Genomic DNA, 24,754 nt, shown 5'->3' on the forward strand with positions numbered 1-24,754 from the left:
GTTTACACCTCTGCTACTTTAGCTGTAAGGGCTTTAAACTGCCAGTTTTACATGCTTAAATATCAACAGTACCTCATGTCTTTGTTAAAACAGAAAATGCTTACAAATTCAGAGAATCCTGACAATAAGGAAATGCAGGAATTATTGCATGCAGCTGAACAAGTGGGAAAGCATACTCTGCAATGTGGTTTTGATTCATTAGAGGCTTCTTGCAGAGCCGCAGTTACAGGCTCTGTCATTCGAAGGCATGCTTGGTTGAAAGAACAAAGTTTACCTGAACATGTTAAAGTAAAATTATTGGATGCTCCATTACAGCATGATACTTTGTTTGGTGTTATGGCAGAAGAGGTGTTAAAGAAAATGGAGGATAAAGCAAAATCTATGCAGACAGTAAAGGATTTCTTAAGGTTCAACCACCTAGGTTTTGTAGAAACTGGCCTTCAAAAATGGTCCTTTCAGGTGTCAGGCCACAAAGAGGCAGATCTCAGCCCCAAGGCTCCTACAGACCTAAACAATGGGGTGCTTCTGCCCCCAAAGTAGGAGAAGACAAATCACAACCTTATAGGAAACAGTCCCAATGACTTTCCTCTACAAAGCCAAGCACTTACCTTTTGGCAGCACCCCTAGGGAGAAAGCTAGCACTTTTCGCACAAAATTGGCACATAATCACCCAGGACAAATGGGTACTGAATATAGTTTCTCAGGGTTACAGTTTCCACTTTCACACCCTTCCAAAATCAAAAGGTATGCTGGACCTGCCACAAAACCAATGGGCAGAGGCACATAAGGAAATTGCTGCTCTCATGGAAATGGGAGCTATTCAAACAGCAAGAACAGGGACAAGGTTTTTACTCAAGACTCTTCCTGGTTCCCAGAAAGGACAAAGCCTGGAGACCAATACTGGACTTGTCAGCCCTAAATACTTTCCTGGATGTTTCAAAATTCAAAATGTTAACACTGCAGCAACTTCTACCCATGCTGGGCAAGAAGGCTTGGCTAGTTGCTTTGGACCTCAAGGAGGCATACCTGCATGTCCCAATCAGACAATCTTGCAGAAGATACCTCAGATTCATAGCTGGCTCAATGCATTAGCAATTCTCTGCACTGCCCTTTGGCTTATCTACTGCACCCAGGGTCTTCACAAAATGCCTGGCACCAGTAATTGCATTTTGCAGACAAAGAGGAATTCAGATATATCCCTACTTGGACGACTGCCTTATTCAAGCAGAGAGCAAGGACATTCTACTAAAGCATCTGGCGTTTGTAAAAAGATTATTAATTTGCCTAGGGTACACAGTAAACGAAAAGAAATCAAAACTAGTGCCCTCTCAAGAGATAATATTCCTGGGTGCAAGCTTAAATGCAACTGCCCAGATGGCTTATCTCACGCCAGACAAACAAAGGCAACTGACTCATTACTTTCAAATGATGACAACAAAGACCCAGCTCCTTACAAGAAAAATTCTGCAAGCCCTGGGCTTTATGGCTTCCTGCATTCTACTAATTCCATATGCAAGACTGCATATGAGGAAATTACAATGGTATCTAAAAAGTGTTTGGACTCAGCATTGCCACAGCCTGGAAACAATAGTACCTATAATTCCTTGTCTACAACAGGAGTTTCGATGGTGGTCCACGGTCTGTCACCACAACAAGGGACAACCCTTCACCTTACCCACAGCCAGGCAGACCATAACAACGGATGCATCTGATTATGCCTGGGGGCACACATGGCAGGAAAATGTATTCAGGGCACGTGGCCCAAGGAACAAATGCATCTTCACATCAATCAAAAAGAGATGCTAGCTGTACAGAATGCCCTGACAGCCTTCAAGGATCTACTACATCCAGGACAACTATTACTAAAGACGGGCAACACCACAGTTATGTGGTACATAAACAAGCAAGGGGGCACGCATTCCTACCCCCTCTGCAGGCGAGCCATGACTCTGTGGAGCACAGCACTGACCTATCAAGTACATCTGCAGGCACAATTCCTGCCAGGAAAGAAAAATACACTGGCAGACTATCTAAGCAGAAATCTCATGGATCCACACGAATGGAAACTAAATCCACAGGTCTTCAGCATGCTAACAAGGAAATGGGGATGCCCGGACATAGATCTTTTTGCCTCCCCTCACAACTGCCAACTACAGAAGTTCTGCACAAGAACTTATCACTCACAAGCATGGAAAGTGGATGCTCTTTCATTCAGCTGGAAAACCCTGACAGTTTATGCCTTCCCTCCACTGCCTCTTCTTCCCAAGGTGCTCCTAAAAGTCAGACAAGAGAAGCCAAAAATTATCCTGATTGCCCCAGACTGGCCATGCCAGCACTGGTACGCAATACTAAAGAACTTGTCTCGAGGCCCAACCTGGCCTTTACCTCAAATTCCTCATCTTCTGACTCAACAAAACAATCAGATTCTACACAGTCAACTCAGAACCTTAAATCTGGCTGCATGGCAGATAATTTAGCCACTCAGACCACACCTCTCTCTAAAGCTGTTATGGATGTCATTTTAGAAGACAGGAGGCCCCAGCACTAGGAAATCTTATGCAGAAAAATGGAAAAGATTCTGTGCTTGGAACCAGGCACAAGGTCTCGAACCACTTGTTCCAAATATTCCTCAGATTTTACAATACCTAACTGAGATGCTGGACAAAGGCCTATCCTTTTCATCTATTAAAATCCATGCCTCTGCCATTTCAGCTCATTACAATACTGAGATGCTGGATAAAGGCCTATCCTTTTCATCTATTAAAATCCATGCCTCTGCCATTTCAGCTCATTACAATACGGAACCTCCTATTTTTTCACATCCACTGCTAAGGCAGTACCTCAGAGGGGCAAGAAACATAAGACCCCCAAGGAGAGCACCAATACCTACATGGGATCTCAATTTTGTATTAGAAAAGCTCACACTGCCTCCTTTTGAGCCAGCCAACACAGCTGATATAAAATTCTTATCATGGAAAACTGCTCTGCTCCTAGCAATAACTTCAGCAAGAAGAGGCTCAGAGTTACAGGCATTAATGACAGTGGAACCTTTCATCATTTTTCATCAGGACAGGGTCTCCCTAAGGACAAACCCAACATTTATGCCAAAGGTGGTTTCCAGTGTGGCACTTAACCAAACCATTCATTTGCCAACTTTCTATCCAAATCCCCAGAATAAAGGGGAGAGACTTCTACATACTTTGGATATACACAGACAGCTGCGATTCTACTTAGACAAAACAAAAGCTTTCAGGAAAAACTAAGCAACTGTTTGTAGCTTATGCTGCAGGATCACAAGGAAAGCTTATCTCAAAGCAGACAATTTCAAAATGGATAGGACACTGCATTCGCTTTTGCTATGCGCAACATGGCAAATCAGTGCCTAAGGGCATAAGGCCACATTCTACCAGAGCAGCAGCCACTTCAGCAGCCTTTCTCAGAGGAGTACCAACAAAAGACATTTTAGAAGCTGCAACCTGGAGTTCAGTGCACACTTTCACTAAGCACTACCACTCTAAATCCAGAGCAGGCTTTGCCACTGCAGTTCTGCAGGGCCTGGTAGCCTCTCCTTATCCTATTTAGGCCCAGCCACCCAACCTCAGCTTTGGGATTCAACCCAAGTGTAATGACCAACAGTGAAACACAATGAACATAGTACAGTTGTGTACCTACCATAAATGTAGATGTATTCACTGTTGCAGTCCAGGTTACCCACCCACCATCCCCTTTTCTTTGCTGGGTCCTTTCTGTACTTCTCAACTCTCTACAACCTATGTGATGTATTTGCTTGTAGATGAAGGGAATGTTATTTTGGTACATGCATGTTTTCTGACACAATTTTTTCCAGCCTTTCCTATTTGGGGGCACCTGACATCTGGGCCAAGAAAAACTGAAGAAAATGGCGTCGGTTGCATCTTTTATACCCCTGGTACACTGACGTCAGGGAAGAAGTGACAGCAACCGACGCCGGACCTAGACTTTGGAACTCAGGCCGACTGCGGGTAGCGTGCCAGCAGGATAACCCAAGTGTAATGATTGCAACAGTGAATACACTTGAGCATCTACATTTATGGTAGGTACACAACTGTACTTTAGCTTAGTACTAATCTATGAACCTATGAACCAGACATCCCTCTAGAAGCAGGTAATAGCTCTGTAGGTCATTTGGTGTTTACATCTGATTCCTCTACTGTGACCCCACCAGAGGCCGGCATGGATCCATCTTTTCGCACTTCCTCTGAGTCATTCCAGGCATCTGCTCCAGACATTGAGGAGGAACCACAGTTAATTATCTCAGTGTGTCCTAGAGAGATTCAGCAGATATTGGTCATGGAGGAAGTTCTGGGTTCTCTTCTCGAGTCTTGCCAAGGGTTGAACCTCCGGTATTTGTTAGGGCTGTTCTGTCTCAGAAAAGACAAAAACCGAAGCATGTTTCGGTCTGTCCTCTGGATCCTCAGAGGGAATGGCAGGAGTTTCTCTGCTTTAATGGCCCTAAAGCCCTCTTAAGGTGGGTCTGTATGTGTTCCTCCTTGGACCTCTACCTCTTCTTAATGGTTTAGGGAACCAGGTTCATCAGATGAGGATTCTCTGTCTGGTGCAGGGGTCTTTGTCCTATTCACAGATGCCTTCGTCTTTGGCTTATGGTTCTGACGGAGAGGAATCTGTTAACCCTGAGTCTCCTTTAGAGGAATTTGCCTTTGGGGGCACATTTGCTTGGATGATGGAATTTTTTTAAGTGGGATTCTTCTCAGGTGTCTGATATTCAGAGAAGATATTGAGTTGCCTCAGGCAGATGCTCGTAAACCATCAGCAATTCCTCCTGTGTTGGCTGCCTTGTTAGATACTTTCTTTGCTGCTTCCAAGTCTCCTGATTCTCAGCCTCCTGCTCCTAAGAAACATGTAAGGTTCCTGAGGACTGTCTGTTTTTATTTAAATGTTTTTGTGCTGTGGTGTCATTCTCTTCTGACAAATAAACTTTTGCCCTCTGATAAGGATCGCAGGGTGATGGAGAGGATTGGCAAGAAAGTTTACACTGCTTCTACTTTGGCCTTTAGAGCTGTTAATTATCAGACACCCATGACCAGATGTGCTGTGGCCTTGATTGCTCAAGCTTGTCAAGTTCTCTCTGCCCTCCATAATATTGATGGCAAATCCTCTACCTTATCTTTTTTAGGTCCTGCTTTTCAAGTGGCTCTTCACTGTAAGTGTAGCTATGATGCTGCTGATACCTCTTCTAAGGCTTTGACTTTTGAGTCCATCATGAGGCATTATTCTTGGCTTCTTCTCCAGTCTCTTCCTCAGGACATTAAGGCCAAGTTGTTGGATGCTTATTTGGATAATACTCACCTTTTTGGCACTGGTGCTGACATGTTTGTCTCTTCAGTAGAAAGGCAAAGCATTGCAAGACCTTAAATCTATTTTTGTGTCTCCTGTCCCTAAGTTCCAGAGGAATTATCCTTCTAGGTGTGCATTTGTTTGCATGCAACCACACCAGGCCTCTAAGGGCAGGAAGGTTGGGAGATGGGCCCCATCATATTTCTCTGGCCCAGAAGCCTCCTTTATCTGATAAGCCAGCTTCTGTTTGACAGTCTCCCCCCCACCACCACCTTTAAACCCCAGGGTCTTTGTCCCTTCGGCTCTCCCTTTTTTCTTCCAAACTGGCATCTCACCACTTCAGACTCGTTAAGTTCTTTCTGTCGTCTGCCAGGATTACTTCATGGTATGGATGTCGTCTGCCAGGATTACTTCATGGTATGGAAATCTCTTTCCTCCTTTTTTGGGATTCCAGAACCTCTAGAGCAACTTCCTTATTTCCTGAAGCTCCTGGGGTCCCTGTTGAACCAAGGGACAATTCAGCCTGTTCTCCCTTCCCAAGTGGAAAGGAGTTTTAATTCCAGGCTGCTCCTGATTCCTTGAAAGGAGGGCACTTGGAGACCTATTTTGGATACCTCCCAGCTCAACAACTTTAAGATCCCTTCTTTTTAGATGCTTACTCTTCAAACTCTGTTTCCTCTCTTAAGGATCTTAGATCCAGCTTTTCTGGCATCCTTGGATCTGAAAGATGCTCACCTTCATATCCCTATGCACCCTCTCTTCAGGAAGTTGTTACGTTTCTGTGTCTTCCTCTCATTTCTAGTTCTTTGCTTTGCCCATTGGGCTCTCTGCTGCCCCAAGGGTGTTCACAAAATGCCCAGCTCCTGTGATTGCCTTATGCAGGCTCCAAGGCCTTCAGATTTTTTTCCTCATTTAGACAATCTGTTGCTTCAGGTGCCTTTCTCTCAGTTGATTGTTGCAGGATATATAGTTCAATATCTCACTTTTTCAAAGTCTGGGATTTACTGTTAACTGTCCTGACTCCCTGTCAGAATCATGTCTTTCTGGGATGCAAGATTCAGATTGTGCCAATGTACCTCTCTTCCACCTCCAAAGGAATTATTGTTGACAGCCTTCTTTCAGTCTCTTTTTCCTGTGACTGCCATGCCAGCCAAGGATTTCTTCGGGCCCTGGGATTCATGGCATCTTCTATTCTGATGCTTCCTTTTACCAGACTGCTTATGCAAAAGCTTCAGTGGTACTTCAGATCGATTTGGCTGCAGCATCATTGCCCTCTGAATTTCAGTTTACCTTTCCTTCCCTGTCTCAAGAAGAAATTCAAGTGGGGAATTTGACAGTTCGTACTCAACCGAGACCGGCTGTTTCAGCCTCCAGTCCTCTTCTCAAGAGCTGTTGGGGTGGGGACATCTCTTGATCACCTGAGAGTTCAGGGACTTTGGCCTCATCAGAAGTCAAAGAGATGAGGGCTGTGATTCTGGCCCTTCAGGCTTTTCACCCCATGTTCTCTCCAGGCCCCTTGAAGGTGTGCACAGACAACACTACACTGATGTTGTATGTCAACAAGTGGGGATTACGAAATCTTACCTCCTCTGCAGGATGATGCTTCATGCTTGGGAAATGGCAGTCAATTAAATCTTCAAGCAGTATACATTCCTTCAGAGCACAGTCTTGTGGCAGACTGAGCAGGTCCAAAACACAGGCTCATAAATGGATGCTTCATGGAGATGTGTGTCTGGACATTGCCCATTGGTGGGGGTATTCCTTAGGTAGATTTTTTTGCATCCCTCTGAACAGGTAGCTTCCTCTATTTTGTTCCAGGGTGCCATGCCATCTGGTCTGGAAGACAGACACCCTTTCCTTTCCTTAGACTGGGAAGTTAGTTTCCTTTCCCTCTTCTTCTACTTCCAAGAGTCCTGCAGAAGATTCAGCTTGACTTCCCCAAAATTATTGCTAGTGACTCCGTGCTGGCCAAGACAGCATGGATTCTCCCCCTCTCAGTGCGTCTGACCATGGGTAAACATCACATGTTACCTCTCCAGTTGGATTTCGTCACACAGAACAAGAGGTCTCTCATCCATCCCCACTTGTTCCCTCTGCAACTGAGATTGTGGGTGATAGGGTTTTGATCCCTTTCAACACCTCTCTTCAACCAGCAAATCTTTTATGTCCAAATGGAAGAGATTTTCTGTCTGGTGCCATGCTCATAAACAGGACCGTTTTTGAGTGGGGGACCCTCTTGGTCCACTCTTATATGTGCGAGTTGCTCCAATTTGGATTGGTCTCCTCTTCCGTGATGGCCCATTTGTCAGCCATTTCAGCTTGTCTGCCCTTGAATCCTCCTTTGACTTCTTGTTTTGAGGTCAAGCAATTTCTTAAAGGTGTCCTGCATATTAGGCCTCAAAGAAAGCCTATTCCTCCTCCTTGGGACCTTAATTTTGGTTGGGATAAGTTGACTCTGGCTTCTTTTGAGCCTGCAGATTTTGCTTCTTTGCAACATTGTACCTGGATGACTGTTTTGTTGCTGGTTCTTACTTCTGCTCAGAGGGTTTCTGAACTCCAGACCTTATGGCCATTCATTCCTTCTTTTTTGTTTTTTCACAGGGATAGGGTGCCCCTTTGTACTAATCTTTCTTTTATGCCCAAGGTAGAAAACAAGCTATCCTTGAATCAGTCAGTGCAACTCCCTTCCTTTTTCCCTTCTCTGCAGTCTGCTACTGAGAAGGGTCCTCCATACCTTGGATTTGCACAGACAGCTCAGGTACTATTTGGATAAAACTAGGACTTAAGTTTGATCAGCTTTTTGTTTCCTTTCATCCCAAGTATTTGGGTTTGGCTGTTTCTAAGCAAACCATCTGCTGGATGTCCAAGTCTATTTTCATTTGTTATTCTTTTCATGGCAAATCTCTGTCTAGTTCTGTTAGAAGTTCATTCCACTAGGACTGATGCCTCTTCTGGTGCCTTCGTCAAAGGATTGGACACCAATTCCATCCTTGAAGCTGCTATTTGATCTTCAGTGCACACCTTTACTAAGCATTTTAAGTTGTATATGGTTTCTAAGGCCAGAGCAGATTTTCCTGAAACCATTTTATGTGGGTTTGTTGAGGGCTATTCTCAGCCTTCCACCTCCCATTCTGTTTCTTGAGCTTTTTTACTCTCCCTTCTGTACCAAATACTGCAACAGTGATATAGGCAGACATAGTGTAGTTGTGTAAGATCTTATCACACCAGTAGATGTCTTTCTCTTCACTGTTGCAGTGTTTGCCTCCAACCCCCTTGTTTATTCTGCATTTTTTCCTTCTGGATGTGCATGGACTCCTTTGTCCTATGACGAATGTTCTTTTCTGAAGCAGTTCAGTTCTAGGTAGTTGCATCCGTACATCTTTTATGCCCTACTTTCTGTGAGGGGAACATAAATGTGATGTACGGCATAAACAAGATCTTTTTTAAGCTATTCAGGGCGGAGCATCCTTTTTGTACCTAATACTGCAACAGATAAAAGGACTTCCTACTATTATGGTAAGTAAGATTTTAACACAACTGTACTTTCTCCTCATGTGTCCTCATACCATCCATTTCTGTTAGTCTCCCTAATAATGGCTGATATGTATTGCCCTCCATAAATAACAGATTGTTGTTTCTGTACTCCTGCTTTGTGTTTGTGAATTCCGTACTCTTACAATATCACATTTCTAATAACGTGATACTTTTTCTAGTCCTGCTACATCTGTGATAGAGAGCGACATAAGTACAACTCAGCGTGTCACCCCAAGCCAGCAAGCTCGTATCTCTGCCTCTTCAGCAACTCGGGAACTGGATGAACTTATGGCATCATTGTCAGATTTCAAGGTGCAGAGCACTGTGAGTGTAATCCCAGTGTACTACTGCTGTTATCTTTTTTTTTTGTTTTGTTTTTATTAGTTCATATTGATTAGTGGTGTATTAATTGAATATGAGTATTTTTGATATTATTACAGATTAAAACAGGTGATTAAATAATATATAGATCATCAGCACACAAAATTCCAAATGTGATGATAATGTAGCAATTTACTTGAATCATGTGATACAAATTACAGAAGAGTTAAGTTTGAAAGGTACTCTGATTAGGAGTGTTGTCCTCACTGCTTATTTGCTGTTTTTCTTTGGGGCAAGTTTCATCAGCACTTCCCCCACACTCAATTAAGTTATTGCTGCATCAAATCCTTGGCGTCAGCACTGTAATATTCCTTCTCTCTGGCGTTACTGTGGCTGGCAGTCTGCCATTCGTGTGTGCCTGATGTTCATCGTGTTACACTGCTGCAGTCATTACACTTGGGTTATCCTGCCGTCAGGCGGTCCCGCAGTCGGCCAGAGTTCCAAAGTCTTGGTCCGGCGTCGGTTGCTGTCACTTCTTCCCTGACGTCAGTACACCAGGGGTATATAAGATGCATCCGGCGCCATTTTCTTCAGTCTTTCTTGCCGCGCAGTGCCCGAAGCAGAAGCAGTTCACAAGTGCCGGTCGGCCGACTCCTGAGATTTTCGTAGTCGAATTTCAGATCTGGTCTTCAATAAAGCTAAGTACCCCGTTGGGGAAACTTTTTTCTTGCCTCAGACTGATGTCAGAAAAAGTTAATAATTGTATTTCTTGTGGGAAGCAAATGCCTCATAAGGACTTCCACTCTTACTGTATTCCATGCCTAGGCCCTGATCACGACGTCACCAGTTGTCAATTTTGTGCTAGATTTAACAAACACACTATAAAAAGACGTTTTCATTTTGCTTTGCACTACTTTGGCCGAAGGTTCAATTATACTATGCCATCGGATCAGCCGATGACCTCAATACCGAAAAAACGCAAAGACAAGGATAAAGACAGGCATCCGTGGTCCAAAACTGACGAAACCTCTTCTAGGCCAGTCGCCGGTTCGCCAGTTCTCAGTGAGGTGCTTTCCCAGCCCCTGACACCCGCTACCTCAGAGCCACAGGCCGCTTCCGACTCCCACATGGAGACAGCTAGGCCTCTGGAAACTCAAGGTATTGGGCCTACAGAAACTAATCCCTCAGATGGGTCCGGAGCCGCTGAGCAGGCATCGGCTTCTGAGGGTGTTTTCAGACCTTCACAACTTACCATTAAAACAACAGCCAAGACAGAGGTACCATTAAAGATAAAGAAACAAGTACAGAATTCTCCTGGACAGTCCTCCATGCCTAAGAAACAGATGCTTAAAATGGCCGAAGACCTCATTACTCTAATCAGGGGTTCCCATCCCCCTCCTGAGAAAAGGCCTAGGCAGGATACAGACTATGACTCCTCTGATCAGGTTTCCATTTCCTCTGATTCCTCTTCAGACCAGGGATACTCTTTACACCACTATGAGGACTCTGATGCTGAAGAATCTATCCCTTCAGCCTCTCCTCCTGAGGATTATTCTTTTGGGAAACTTTACATACCATGAGGGAGCATTTCCATTGGGAAAGTCAGGATTACTCAGAATCCAAGAAAAGGCTCCAGGATTTCCTCTTATTGCCTCAGCACAGGCCCCTGGCTATTCCGGCTGTGCTGGAGATTGTGGATGATGTGTTCTCTGAATCCAGCTTATCTCCTGATTCTTTGCCCCCTTCTCCAGCCAAGCCAGATAGGTATTACAGAGTCCCTGACTCTCACAAGTTTCTTTACAAAAACCCTTCTGCTGATCCAGAAACTATTTCACAGGGTCCAAAAGGGATTAAGGCTTCCATTGCAAAAAATCCAGTACCCTCCGACAGAGATTCCAGAGCTTTGGATAGATGGGGGGAAGAAAGTATACACTTCTGCAGCTTTAGCAGTAAGAGCTTTAAATTGCCAGTTTCACATGCTTAAGTACCAACAATATTTAATGACTCAGTTAAAACAGAAGATGCTTGCAAGCTCAGAAGCTCTTGATTGTAAAGAAATGCAGGATTTATTGCATGCAGTTGAACAGGTAGAAAACATACTCTGCAATGTGGTTTTGATTCTTTAGAGGCCTCTTGTAGAGCCGCAGTTACAGGCTCTGTGATTCGAAGACATGCTTGGTTAAAAGAACAGAGTTATCCTGATCATGTTAAGGCAAAATTATTGGATGTTCCTTTACAGCATGATACCTTGTTTGGTGTTAAGGCAGAAGAGGTGTTAAAGAAAATGGAAGATAAAGCTAAATCTATGCAAACAGTCAAGGATTTCTTACAGGTACAGCCACCTCGGTTTAGCAGAAATTGGCCAACAAGGAATTGGTCCTTTCCAGTGTCAGACAGGCCACAGAGAGGCAGATACAGACGCACAAGAGGCAGATCTCAACCCCAAGGCTCAAACAGACAACGACAGTGGGGCACCGCAACCCCAAAAGGAGATGAGGACAAGTCTCAACCTTACAGGAAACAGTCACAATGACTTCCCCTTTGTATGCCAAGCACGTCCCTTTTGGAAGCCCCCTTAGGGGGAAAACTAGCACTTTTTTCTCAAAACTGGCAATTACCCAAGACAAATGGGTTCTGAATATTGTGTCTCAAGGTTACAGATTCCACTTTCATACTTTACCAAGGCTAAAAGGAATGCCAGACCTGCCACAAAATCAATGGGCAGAGGCACAAAAACAAATTTCAGCCCTCATGGACATGAGAGCTATTCAAAAAGTACCACAACAGGAACAAGGACAAGGATTTTACTCAAGACTGGTCCCCAGAAAGGACGAGGCCTGGAGGCCCATACTAGACCTTTCAATTCTGAATACTTACCTGGATATTCCGAAATTCAAAATGTTGACATTACAGCAGCTTCTACCCATGCTGGGCAAGAAGGCTTGGCTTGTTACTCTGGACATCAGAGGCATACCTGCATTGTCCCTATCAGACAAAATTGCAGAAGATACCTCAGATTCAAAGCTGGTACAATGCACTACCAATTCTCTGCACTGCCCTTTGGCTTATCTACTGCGCCCTGGGTCTTCACAAAGTGCCTGGCACCAGTAATTGCATTTTGCAGACAAAAAGGAATTCAAATATATCCATACCTGGACGACTGCCTCTTTCAAGCAGAGACAAAGGACATTCTTCTGCAGCATCTGGCATTTGTAAAAGGTTGCTAATTTCTCTAGGGTACACGAAAAGAAGTCAAAAACTAGTATCCTCGCAACAGATTATATTCCTGGGTGCCAGCTTAAATACAACGGCCCAGATGGCATACCTCACTCCAGACAAACAAGTTCAACTAACTCAATATTTTCAATTACTGGCAAAAAAGTCCCATCTCCCTGCAAGAAAAATTCTGCAGGCCCTGGGATTCATGGCATCCTGCATACTACTAATACCATATGCCAGATTAATTACAATGGTACCTAAAAAGTGTTTGGACTCAACACTCTCACAGTCTAGAAGCAGTAATACCAATGATTCCCTTCCTACAACAGGAGTTTCGATGGTGGGCACAGGCATGTCATCTAAACAAGGGTCAGCCTTTTACCCAACCCACAGCCAGGCAAACTCTAACAACAGATGCTTTGGATTATGTCTGGGGAGCACACATGGCAGGAAAATGCATTCAGGGCAAGTGGACCACAGACCAGATACATCTTCACATCAATCAAAAAGAGATGTTGGCTGTTCAAAATGCCCTAACAGCTTTCAAGGACCTTCTACATCCAGGACAATTATTACTAAAGACAGACAACACCAAAGTAATGTGGTACATAAACAAGCAAGAGGGCACTCATTCTTATCCCCTATGTAGGCAAACCATGACCTTGTGGAACACAGCTCTAACGTATCAAGTTCACCTGCAAGCACAATTCCTGGCAGGAAAGAAAAATACTCTGGCAGACGATCTAAGCGGAAATATCATGGACCCTCACGAATGGAAATTGAATCCACAAATCTTCAGCATGGTAATGCAAAAATGGGGATGCCCAGACATAGATCTTTTTGCCTCCCCACTGAATTGCCAACTACAAAAATACTGCACAAGGACTTATCACAAACAAGCATGGAAAGTGGATGCTCTTTTGTTCAGCTGGAAAAACCTAAAAGTTTGTGCCTTCCCGCCACTGCCTCTCCTTTCAAAGGTACTCCTAAAAGCCAGACAAGAAAAACCACAGATGATCCTGATTGCTCCAGACTGGCCACGCCAGCACTGGTACCCTATCTTAAGGAACTTGGCTCAAGGGCCACTATGGATTTTGCCTCAAATTCCACACCTTCTAACTCAACAAAACAATCAGATCCTGCATGGTCAGCTCAAAACCCTAAACCTGGCTGCATGGCAGATACATTAGTCAAACAGGCAACACCTCTCTCTAAAGCTGTTATGGATGTCATTTTGGAGGCCAGGAGGCCTAGCACCAGGAAATCTTACTCAGAAAAATGGAAGAGATTCTGCATCTGGAACCAGGCTCAAAGCCTTGACCCTCTTGTTCCAAACATTCCTCAGATTTTACAATACTTAACTGAGATGCTGGACCGAGGCCTATCCTTCTCATCAATTAAGATCCACGCCTCTGCCATTTCAGCACATTACAACACAGATCCTCCTTTATTCTCTCATCCCTTGCTAAAGCAGTACCTCAGAGACTGCCCCGGAGAGCACCAACACTAACTTGTGACCTCAATTTTGTTTTGGAAAAACTGACCCTACCACCTTTTGAGCCAGTCAATACAGCCGATCTAAATGTTATATCATGGAAAACAGCTCTGCTCCTGGCAATAACTTCAGCATGAAGAGTCTCAGAGCTATAGGCATTAATGGCAGTGGAACCTTTTATAATTTTTCATCAGGACAGGGTATCTTTAAGGACAAGCCCTACCTTTATGCCAAAGGTGGTATCTAGTGTGGCTCTTAACCAAACCATCCATTTGCCAACTTTTTATCCAAACCCCCAGAATAAAGGGGAGAAACTTCTGCATTCTTTGGACATACACAGGCAGTTATGCTTCTACTTGGACAAAACAAAAGCTTTCAGGAAATCTAAGCAACTGTTTGTAGCATATGCTTCAGGATCACAGGGCAAGGCTATCTCAAAGCAGACTATATCCAAATGGATAGGACACTGTATTCGGTACTACTACACACAGCATGGAAAATCAGTCCCAAATAACATTAGGCCACATTCCACCAGGACAAAAGCCACTTCAACAGCCTTTCTCAGAGGAGTACCTACCAAGGATATTTTTGAGGCTGCAACTTGGAGTTCAGTGCACACCTTTACCAAGCATTACCACCTGCCTCTTTACTCTAAATCCAGAGCAGGATTTGCCACTGCAGTTTTGCAGGGCCTCATAGCCAATCCTAACTCTTTATAGACCAGCCACCCAACCTTAGCTTTGGGATTCTACCCAAGTGTAATGACTGCAGCAGTGTAACACGATGAACATAGTACAGTTTTGTACCTACCATAAATGTAGATGTTAGCGTGTTCACACTGCCGCAGTCCAGGTTACCCTCCCTCCATTCCGTCTGAACTAGCTGGGCTTATCTATACCTTTCTATCCTATACAACCTTTGTGGTGTATTTGCTGGTAACTGAAGCTATTGTTTTCACTTTGTATGTACATTTTTGATTAGCAATATGTATTGCCTACCTTCTTGGGGGCACCTGACATCTGGGGCAAGAAAAACTGAAGAAAATGGCATCCAATGCATCTTGTATACCCCTGGCGCACTGACGTCAGGGAAGAAGCGACAGCAACTGACGCCGGACCAAGACTTTGAAACTCTGGCCGACTGCGGGACCGCCTGACGACAGGATAACCCAAGTGTAATGACCGCAGCAGTGTGAACACTCTAACATCTACATTTATGGCAGGTACAAAACTGTACTTTTTAGTTGTCTTTGACTGTACTCCTATGTTTGTAAACCAGAGGGCTTTCTCATTAAAATTTAATTTCATCGTAGTGCTCATGTGGAGGGCTTGAGAGTCATAAGCCCCAATGTCCGACAGCCTTTGTAAGATTTGTTACAGGAGATGTCTTTTGAGTTGCAGTCCGTGTTAGTGTTACTGCGAGGTAGGTGTTGTCGTACAGTTTAAGCACTTTCTGTCATTTTGTGTTTTAGGGGGAGACTGTTTCAGGGATTGTAGCTTGCTGTTTATACTACAGAATGCTGCCATTTCTTTTTGTTCCCTTTACGTCAACAAATTCCTCTCTGTGTGCTGCTGCTGTAGTGAGACTCCTGTTACTAGTCAGGAGAGGTACTGTTAAGCATGTTTGCACATTCTCTGTTTTAATTTGTCTGCTCACTGATTAAATGTCTTACTCTATATCATTTTGATAGTATTAGTGTGTTATTAGGGTGTTACAGTTTTTGAAGTATGTTCAAAGTTACTCTTTGCTTAATGTATGTTTGTTACCTAAATTGAGTGGCCCACTGCCTTATTTTCAAACTGTTATTACTGGAGTGTGGACTGCCAGTGCATTCTGTAAGATAGTGCTGACTGCCATAATGTACACCAAGTCAGCAAATGTGCTGTGCATTTTTTTTGTCCTTTTTTTTCTTTCACCAAAGGGGATGCCCCTACATACTAAAACTACCCTTGTCTTACTTTCAAAGTGGGCAGCTACTAACAGCAGTCTGTTCTGACTTTTCTTTAAGAAGTACACCATGTTTTGCAAGAGAAGCCCAAGTTGACTACATAGGCAGATATCCTTCATGGATGCATCTGCAGTCATAACAAATGGGTTGTCCTGTCGTCAGGCAGCCCTTCGGTCGGCCGGATTCCAAAGTCTGGGTCCGGCTTCGGCTGATGTCGCACTTCACCCGGCGTCATCTCTGCTGGTCTTCGGGTATAAAGGCATCAGCCGACGCCATTTTCCTCAGTCTTTCTTACCGCGTGGCGCCCGAAGCAGAAGCTGTTCGCAAGTGCCGGTCGGTCAGATCCAGAGATTACTACTACCGAATACTACTTCGAAGACTTCTAAAAGCTAAGTACCCGTTGGGGACTCTTTCTTGCCTCAGCCGATGTCAGAAAAAGTCAATAACTGTTTAACTTGTGGGAAACAAATACCTCATAAAGATTTCCACTCTTACTGCCTGCCTTGCTTAGGCCCAGACCACGACGTAGCAGCCTGTTCGGCCTGTGCTTCCTTCAACCGACGAACGCTTAGGCGTCGGTCGGAGTTTGCTGAACAGTTTTTCGGCTCAGATTTTGCGTACATCATGCCGTCGGATCCTCCGACTACCCAAATTGTTAAAAAACGCAAAGAAAAAGACCGACACTCGCGGTCCGCGGTTTCGGCCGAAACCACGGTTAAGCAAGCCGCGAGTGTCTCGGTTTCGGCCGAAACCGAGAATACCGGTCAATCCTCAGCCGAATCCATGACTACTACTGAGGCTCCTGCTACCTTAGTTGAATCGGCCTCAGAAATTATACCTACAATTGTGGTTCCCAGTGATTTATCAGACACCATCCCTTTGGATGTCTCTACCCCAGCACGTGGTGCTGCTAGGCCTCCTGCAGCCATGTCTATTAAGGCCTTTGCCAGGGCTAAAGCAGCCAAATCTGTTAAATCAGTGCCTGTTAAGCCCCCCTCACACAGGCCCACTTCAAGTTCACAAATGCTTACTCTGGCAGAGGATTTAATATCCCTAATTAGGGGATCACAATCTCACCCAGACAGGGCCTCTCAGCCCCCAGAAAAGAGACCTAGAGCAGAGCCCCCCGAGCCAGTGTCCTCTGATGATTCTGTGGATGACGCAGACATTACAGACCAGCCAGAGGCTCCCTTTTCTACATATGAAGACTCCGATGCTGAAGAATCCATTCCAGCTGCCTCTCCACCAGAGGAATTTTCCTTTGGGGGAAACCTTACATGCCATGAGAGATCAATTCCAATGGCAGGGACAAGACTTCTCAGATTCCAGAAAAAGGCTAAGGACATTTCTACACTTACCACAACATAGGCCCTTAGCTATACCTCCTGTACTGCCTGTTGTGGATGATGCATTTAATGATGTTTGCACTGCTCCTGATTCTTTACCTCCAGCCCCTGCCAAACCAGATAGATTTTACAAGGTGCCAGACACTCATCACCACCTATACAAGGCCCCGCTTGCAGATCCTGAAACTATATCCCAGGGGCCTAAGGCAGTAGCCTCGACCTCAGCAAAAAACCCTATTCCTTCTGAAAGGGAATCCAGGTCCTTAGAGAGATGGGGGAAAAAAGTTTACACCTCTGCTACTCTCTCAGCTAGAGCTTTAAACTGTCAGTTTCATATGATCCAATACCAAGAGTTTATGCTTGATCAGTTAACTAAAAAGCTGTCCTCTGATGACTCCTTAGATAAGAAATATGTATTAGAAATGGTGAATAACATCCAACAGGTTAGTAACCATTCTTTAAAATGTGGCTATGATGCACTGGAGGCTTCATTTAGATCAGCCATGACTGGCACAGTGATAAGAAGGCATGCATGGTTGAAAGAACAGGTCTTACCGGATCATGTTAAAGCAAAGCTGTTAGATGCTCCTATGGATAAGGCCAGTCTATTTGGTACACCTGCTCAGCAAGTAATGAAGAAAATGGAAGAGAAGGCAAAATCTGTACAAACAGTTAAAGATTTCTTACAGGTTCAGCCACCAAGGTTTAGCAGGAACTGGCCTGCCAAAATTGGTCCTTTCCAGACTCCTCAAAATCCCAAAGAGGCAGGAATAGACGCTCTAGAGGCAGAAATCAATCCAGAGGAGGTGCCTACAGAGGACGACAGTGGCAAGGCAATAACCGAGGTACAGACACAACCACTGCCACTACAACAGGACAATCACAGTGACTTGGCTCTGACACCGCCTACCAGGGAGCAAATAGCAGCACCTTTAGGTGGAAAGTTAGCCTTATTTTCGAAAAATTGGCACTATATCACAAAAGACAAGTGGATTTTGCAAACCATAGACCAAGGCTACAGGTTCCACTTCCACACCTTACCAGTAAAAAGAGGAATGCCAAACCTACCTCCAAATCAAAAAACAGAAGCTCTACAGCAGATAGCGGAATTAGCAAAGATGAGAGCTGTGGAAAGAGTACCAATAACAGAACAGGGCAAAGGATTCTACTCCAGACTCTTCCTAGTACCAAGAAAAGAGAAAAGTTGGAGACCTATTCTAGACCTGTCCGTCTTAAACACATACATCATGGTCCCAAAATTCAAAATGCTGACCCTACAGCAACTTCTTCCCATGCTGGGCAAGGAGTGTTGGCTGGTAACTCTAGATCTCAAGGAGGCATACCTGCACGTCCCCATACGACCAAATTGCAGAAGATACCTCAGATTTCTTGCAGGATCAGAGCATTATCAATTCTCAGCATTGCCCTTTGGCTTATCTACTGCGCCCAGAGTATTCACAAAATGCCTGGCATCAGTAATCGCTCACTGCAGACTACAGGGAATCCAAATTTATCCATACCTGGACGACTGCCTGTTACAAGCGGACAACAAAAGCAAGCTGACAACAGATTTACAAAGGGTCATTTGCTTACTACAAGCCCTGGGATACACAGTCAATTTTCAAAAGTCAAGGCTGATACCATCCCAAATAAGAACTTTCTTGGGTGCGGAATTGGACACAGTAAAACAAATGGCATTCCTAACTGCAGAAGGCCGAAGAGAACTCCCTCTTTACTTCTTGGCATTAACAAAGCAGAACAAACTAACAGCAAGAAAAGTTCTGCAGGCCTTGGGCTTCATGGCATCATGCATAATCTTGGTCCCACATGCCAGACTGCATATGAGAAAGCTACAGTGGTACCTAAAGAATTTATGGTCTCAACACAGGCACAGCTTAGAAACCAAAATCCCACTAATTCCATGCCTAAAACAGGAGTTCCTATGGTGGGCTCAAGCATGCCAGTCAAACCCAGGCTTACCCTTCCACAACTGTCAAGCAAACCAAACCATCACAACGGACGCCTCAGACCTAGGCTGGGGGGCGCATATGTTGGACAAATGCATACAAGGATTGTGGACTCAAGACCAGCTGCACCTACACATAAACCAAAAAGAAATGCTGGCAGTAAAACTAGCAATCCAGAAATTCAGACCATTCCTCAAAGAAGGCCATTTAATGATAAGGACAGACAACACCACAGTCATGTGGTACATCAACAAACAGGGAGGCACTCATTCATACCCCCTGTGCAGAATGACTCTGGACCTTTGGAATCTGGCTCTGAGCTACAACATCCAGCTACAGGCAATATTTGTGCCGGGAAAAGAGAACACCCTAGCAGACATGTTAAGCAGAACCACCTCGGATGCTCACGAATGGATGCTACACCCAGACATCTTCAAGGCCATCACAAAGAAATGGGGAATGCCACAAATAGACCTATTCGCATCCCCACTCAATCACCAACTCAGAAAATTCTGTACAAGGACATACCACCCACTTGCATGGAAGGTGGACTCTCTATCCTTCAGTTGGAAAGGCCTCACAGCATATGCATTTCCACCTCTTCCCTTGATGCACAAGGTACTACTGAAAATCAAAGAGGAACGTCCAAGGATAATCCTGTTAGCCCCGAATTGGCCAAGACAACACTGGTACCCATTGCTGAGGAGCATGTCTCGGGGGAGAATGTGGTCAATACCCCTGATGCCCTTGATGTTAACTCAGAACAACTACAACATCATGCATCCAAACCTAAAAACCTTGCAACTAACTGCCTGGAACCTCACATAGCAGCAACTAACCCAGACCTATCCCAAAGGGTTAAAGACATTATCATTGAAGCCCGCAGACCTTCAACAAGAAGGAACTATGCAGGAAAATGGAAAAGGTTTGTCATTTGGAGTACTGAAAGAGGAAAAGATGTGTCGAACATAGATATTGCTAACATCCTGGAGTACTTGGCAGAGCTTCTACATACAGGCCTGTCCTATTCCTCCATCAAGATACATGCATCAGCTATTTCAGCAGAATACAGCTTCGATCCACCTGTCTTTTCGCATCCTCTACTCAGGCAGTTCCTCAGAGGGATCAAGAATGTAAAACCTCCTAGGAAACCACCATTACCAGCATGGGACTTGAACTTTGTGCTAGAAAAGTTGACACTCCCTCCGTTTGAACCAGCAGCAACAGCAGATGGAAAACTGCTTTCCTACTGGCAATTACTTCAGCAAGGAGGGTTTCGGAACTACAGGCCTTAATGGCAGTGCAACCCTTCCTAATCTTCCATCAAGATAGGGTGTCCATGAGAACTAATCATACATTTATGCCTAAGGTGGTATCCAGAGTGTCTTTAAACCAGGCAATCCACCTACCTACCTTCTTTCCCAATCCGCAGAACAGGGGGGAAAGACTGCTGCATACCTTGGATGTACATAGGCAGTTACGCTACTACCTGGACAGAACCAAAGGTAACAGAAAAACTGACCAGCTTTTAGTAGCCTATGCAACAGGAAGAGAAGGAAAAGCAGTTTCCAAACAGACAATCTCCAAATGGATAGGAAATTGCATAAGATTCTGTTACTCCTACCATGGAAAACCAATTCCACAGAACATAAGACCTCATTCTACAAGGGCTACAGCCACTACCACAGCTTTCTTACGAGGAGTGGCAACCAAGGACATTATTGAGGCGGCTACTTGGACCTCCGTGCATACATTTGCCAAGCATTATAATCTACCTCTATACTCAAGATCCCGAGCAGGGTTTGCCACTGCTGTACTGCAAGGGATCCTAACTACACCATAATTTTTCTTCCTCCACCCCTAGTTTGGCTATGGTATTCTACCCATTTGTTATGACTGCAGATGCATCCATGAAGGACATAGTACAGTTTTGTACCTACCATAAATGTAGATGTCCGAACTGGATAGCATCTGCAGTCGGGATTACCCACCCTCCTTCCCCTCTGTGGTACTCCTAGGGTATTTACCCTCCTAATAGCTAGCTGGGGGGGGGAGTCTCTTATGGTGTATTTGTTTGTATATATGTACATACATGCTTATTTTTTGTGTTTGCCTTCTACTTTTTTTGGAAACATTGGCATTTATCCAAATTTAGCTTTCCAAGAGGGCAACTGGCATCTGGGGCAAGAAACACTGAGGAAAATGGCGTCGGCTGATGCCTTTATACCCGAAGACCAGCAGAGATGACGTCGGGTGAAGTGCGACATCAGCCGAAGCCAGACCCAGACTTTGGAATCCGGCCGACCGAAGGGCTGCCTGACGACAGGACAACCCATTTGTTATGGCTGCAGATGCTATCCAGTTCGGACATCTACATTTATGGTAGGTACAAAACTGTACTATGTCTGTCTTTTTCAGAGTAATATTATACTCTTCCCAAGACCTCATCTTTATTTTTTTTTGATCAAATTCAAGTTCTCAGATATCCCACTATTACTTTGTCAAAAATCTCACCAAGTAATAAGGGTTTTTGATGCAATGTGTTATTACACACTATTAGAGCTGAGCATATATTGTCTAATCCTGGTCTTTTTGATTCCAGCCTGATTTTTTTGCTCCTCAAATGGCTACCGATAACTCAGATTTTAACTTACCTTCTCTCTCTGAATCCCATTTACCAATATTCACTACTGACCACTCAGCCAAATGTACTACAGTATGCCTTCTCCACTTTGGCAGTATTTATTGTAAAGTTTGTCTGTTGGACTCGTGAAGTTCTAGCTGTTTCCAAGGCTTAGCTAAAGCCTGACTATCCTGTATCCATTTTACACAAGAGTCTGCTTGCTCAAAAAAAATGGACCTGGTAGAATAGGCATGATGTTGCAGATTTAAAAAAAAATCTTCAAGCAAGTGCTGTTTCTTTGCTTTAAGGTTAGTACAGCAGTTTGCTGGCTAGGAATCCTGTTTATACTGCAGGAAGCACTCTGTTCTTAATATATTCACTATGTTCTTGATGTACCCTACATATTTTGATAGCTGCATTACTGTCCTTTCCCCATAGATCAAGTAAAGCAGCTTTATGCTTAGAGATTATAACCTTAATTAACTATGTAGTTAACTCATCATACTGCCTTAACTGATCTTTCTGTTGGTGACCTCACTAGGTCTGACCAAGCCTCACTTGAGATGATTTATTATTAGTCATTGTTCTTACTATTTTACCAGAAGGATGTATACAAGTTTTTATTCAGATTGATTCTTTAGTGACCATTTATTTCCCTGTAGGTTGTCAACTGAATTTAAAGTCTTAAGCACAGCCCAGTACTTATAAGCTACCCATTTCTTGAGGCTAAGAAATTACCTTTGTTACTGGAACTCTCTGCTCTCAACTTTAATGATTTTTGCAGTACTGCTGTTAGTACTAATGCTTCCTTCACTCACTGTTGCAGTATTTCTAACAGGATATCATGCCAAGGGTAACTGTGTGACCGGCCAGCATACAAAAGCCTGGCTGGCATCTCTCATAGTAAGTCAGAAGTATGACTTCATCCTGAAGGAGGCAAAGGTTATATGGGCACAGGTTACCTCAACGTTCTTGTTGTCAGCTCAAGTACTGAACCATTGCTTCAACTTCAGTCCATCAGCTGCACGATTCATGCCACTTCCTCTGCCATTCAGGTAAGTATCCCTGTTAGGGACACTCCTTTCCCCTTTATTTTTTGTGGATAGAAGTTTTGCACATGTAAAAGAAGAGAGTCAAATGTGATTGTGAGAGGCAGATTCCTCACAGGAATCATAATTTCTTAAGGCGCTGAAAATGACAGTAGGGACTGTTCTATTTGTCAGTCTTTTGTACCTAAGACTTTATGTAGCAGTTTGTCGTTTAAGATTTACTTTGAGAATCAAAATCATAAAGAGCCCACCAAAGGTATGATGGCCTATGAGTCCTTGTCTGCCGATGTCCCTCCATTGATAAAGTCTAAAAATTGACTCAAGCTCAAGACCTGCTGTTGAGTTGGACGTGGACATCTGTCATGTCTCTGAACGAGACCTCAGACTGTCTGGCTGCGCCCTGTATCATATCAGATTCAGAGGATTCTGATACTAAACCTTCTGCATGATCTTTTAACTCTGGTTCTGAGGTTGCTAGACATTTTATTAAATACAACTAAGATGCTGCCGATGGTTGTTTTAGAGCAGCTGCTACCGATTCTGTTCCTTACAGATTTTCATGTCTCTGCTTGAGGATGTCACAGCTAAGCTTCTGGACTCCTGTCTGGATAGACAAGGTAAGGTCATGGAAGATTTTAAGCAAATATTTCTCCTGTACCCAAGTGCCAGAGAAACTGCGCTACCAAGGCTGGTCCCATTTTTCATAAAGAACATGATCCTTCTCACAAGGGTATAAGATCCAATACAAAGGACAGGTCAGGACAAGCCTCAGCAGGATTCTTAGAGTTCTAAACCTTCCTTTCCTGACAAACTAGCCTCATTATGACTTATCAGTCTCTGTCCCCTGCACCTCAGCCATTCCCAAGTTATTCTGTTTCAAAAGCTATCTTTATATTTTCCAACCTGGCAATCCATAACATCAGGAAAATGGTTTCTATCCGTTATCCAGAAGAGTTGCAAATGTCTTGGATTACTCCTCCTTGCCTTTCAGAGTTTCTCCACCATCCTCTAGGTCAGATTCATGTTGTTCTTCATATTCTTTGAGACCTTTTCACTCGGAGCACAATAGAATGTATGCCCCCTCTTCTGGGGGGGGGGGTGTAAAAGAGCATTCTACTCAGAATGTATCCAGTCCCCAGAAGGGAGGGCAATTGGGAAACCTATTTTGGACTTTTTTTTTCTCAACACCTTTCTCAGAATTACAAGTTGTAAGATGTTGATCCTGCAAATCTTTTTTATTCTAATGATACTTCCACAATCCTTTTTGTTGACATTGGATTTAAAGAAAATTTAACATCATATTCCTGTTTGTCTAGCATGCAGGCAATTCTTATGGTTCTTTCTCTACATCATTTCTGATGACATCACATTGGCATCGGTGATGCAAACAAACTATAAGTAAAAAGTCATTTAAAGGGATCACTCAAAATTTTATTCCACCCTCTTGTTTAAGGTATGGTTTTAATTCATACAAAAGCACAATGTGGAGTCGTATAGCAGACTAAACGTGTTGAAACAGGCAAGAACTAATAAGTAAGATCAAATTTAGACAAAGAAACCAAAGTCAGAATACTGCTTTTTTGTTTAGTGGATAGGAGGAGTAACGACACATCCAAAGTGAAGAGAAGTAAATTACAATATTTATTCAGGCTTTGCAGGTAATAAAAGAAAGGTTATTGCTTGAGTTGTTGATGGGCAAGAAATTGAAAGAACACATCAGTGTGCCATGCAAAGAGTACAGAAGAGGGAAGGGATAGTAGTGGGGCTGGGGAGGTTAATAGCAGTTGGACGTGACCAGGTTTACTAAACAGCAGTGTGGTTCTTTTTGAACAGTGACGTGGACAATATTTGTAAATGTTAGGGTAGAGTTTATATCAGGTATACTTAGTATAGTTTCTGAAAGTATATTGTCACAAAA

The 24,754-nt window shown here is 43.8% G+C and overlaps 1 protein-coding gene across 3 annotated transcripts in view; it reads left to right on the forward strand.

Annotated features, from left to right (window-relative positions):
- Positions 1-24,754, forward strand: part of PXN (paxillin) — a 1,651,517-nt gene that overhangs the window by 879,934 nt on the left and 746,829 nt on the right. For 2 of the 3 annotated variants that reach the window (XM_044068585.1, XM_044068584.1), the window contains exon 6: positions 9,048-9,192. In XM_044068585.1, coding sequence (XP_043924520.1) covers positions 9,048-9,192 — 145 coding nt within the window. The remainder of the gene's footprint in view (positions 1-9,047; positions 9,193-24,754) is intronic. The other variant, XM_044068586.1, reaches the window with a different exon arrangement.

This window comes from Protopterus annectens, chromosome 4.part0, assembly GCF_019279795.1.
Source record: "Protopterus annectens isolate FY-2018-M chromosome 4.part0, PAN1.0, whole genome shotgun sequence".
Lineage (NCBI taxonomy): Eukaryota > Metazoa > Chordata > Ceratodontiformes > Protopteridae > Protopterus > Protopterus annectens.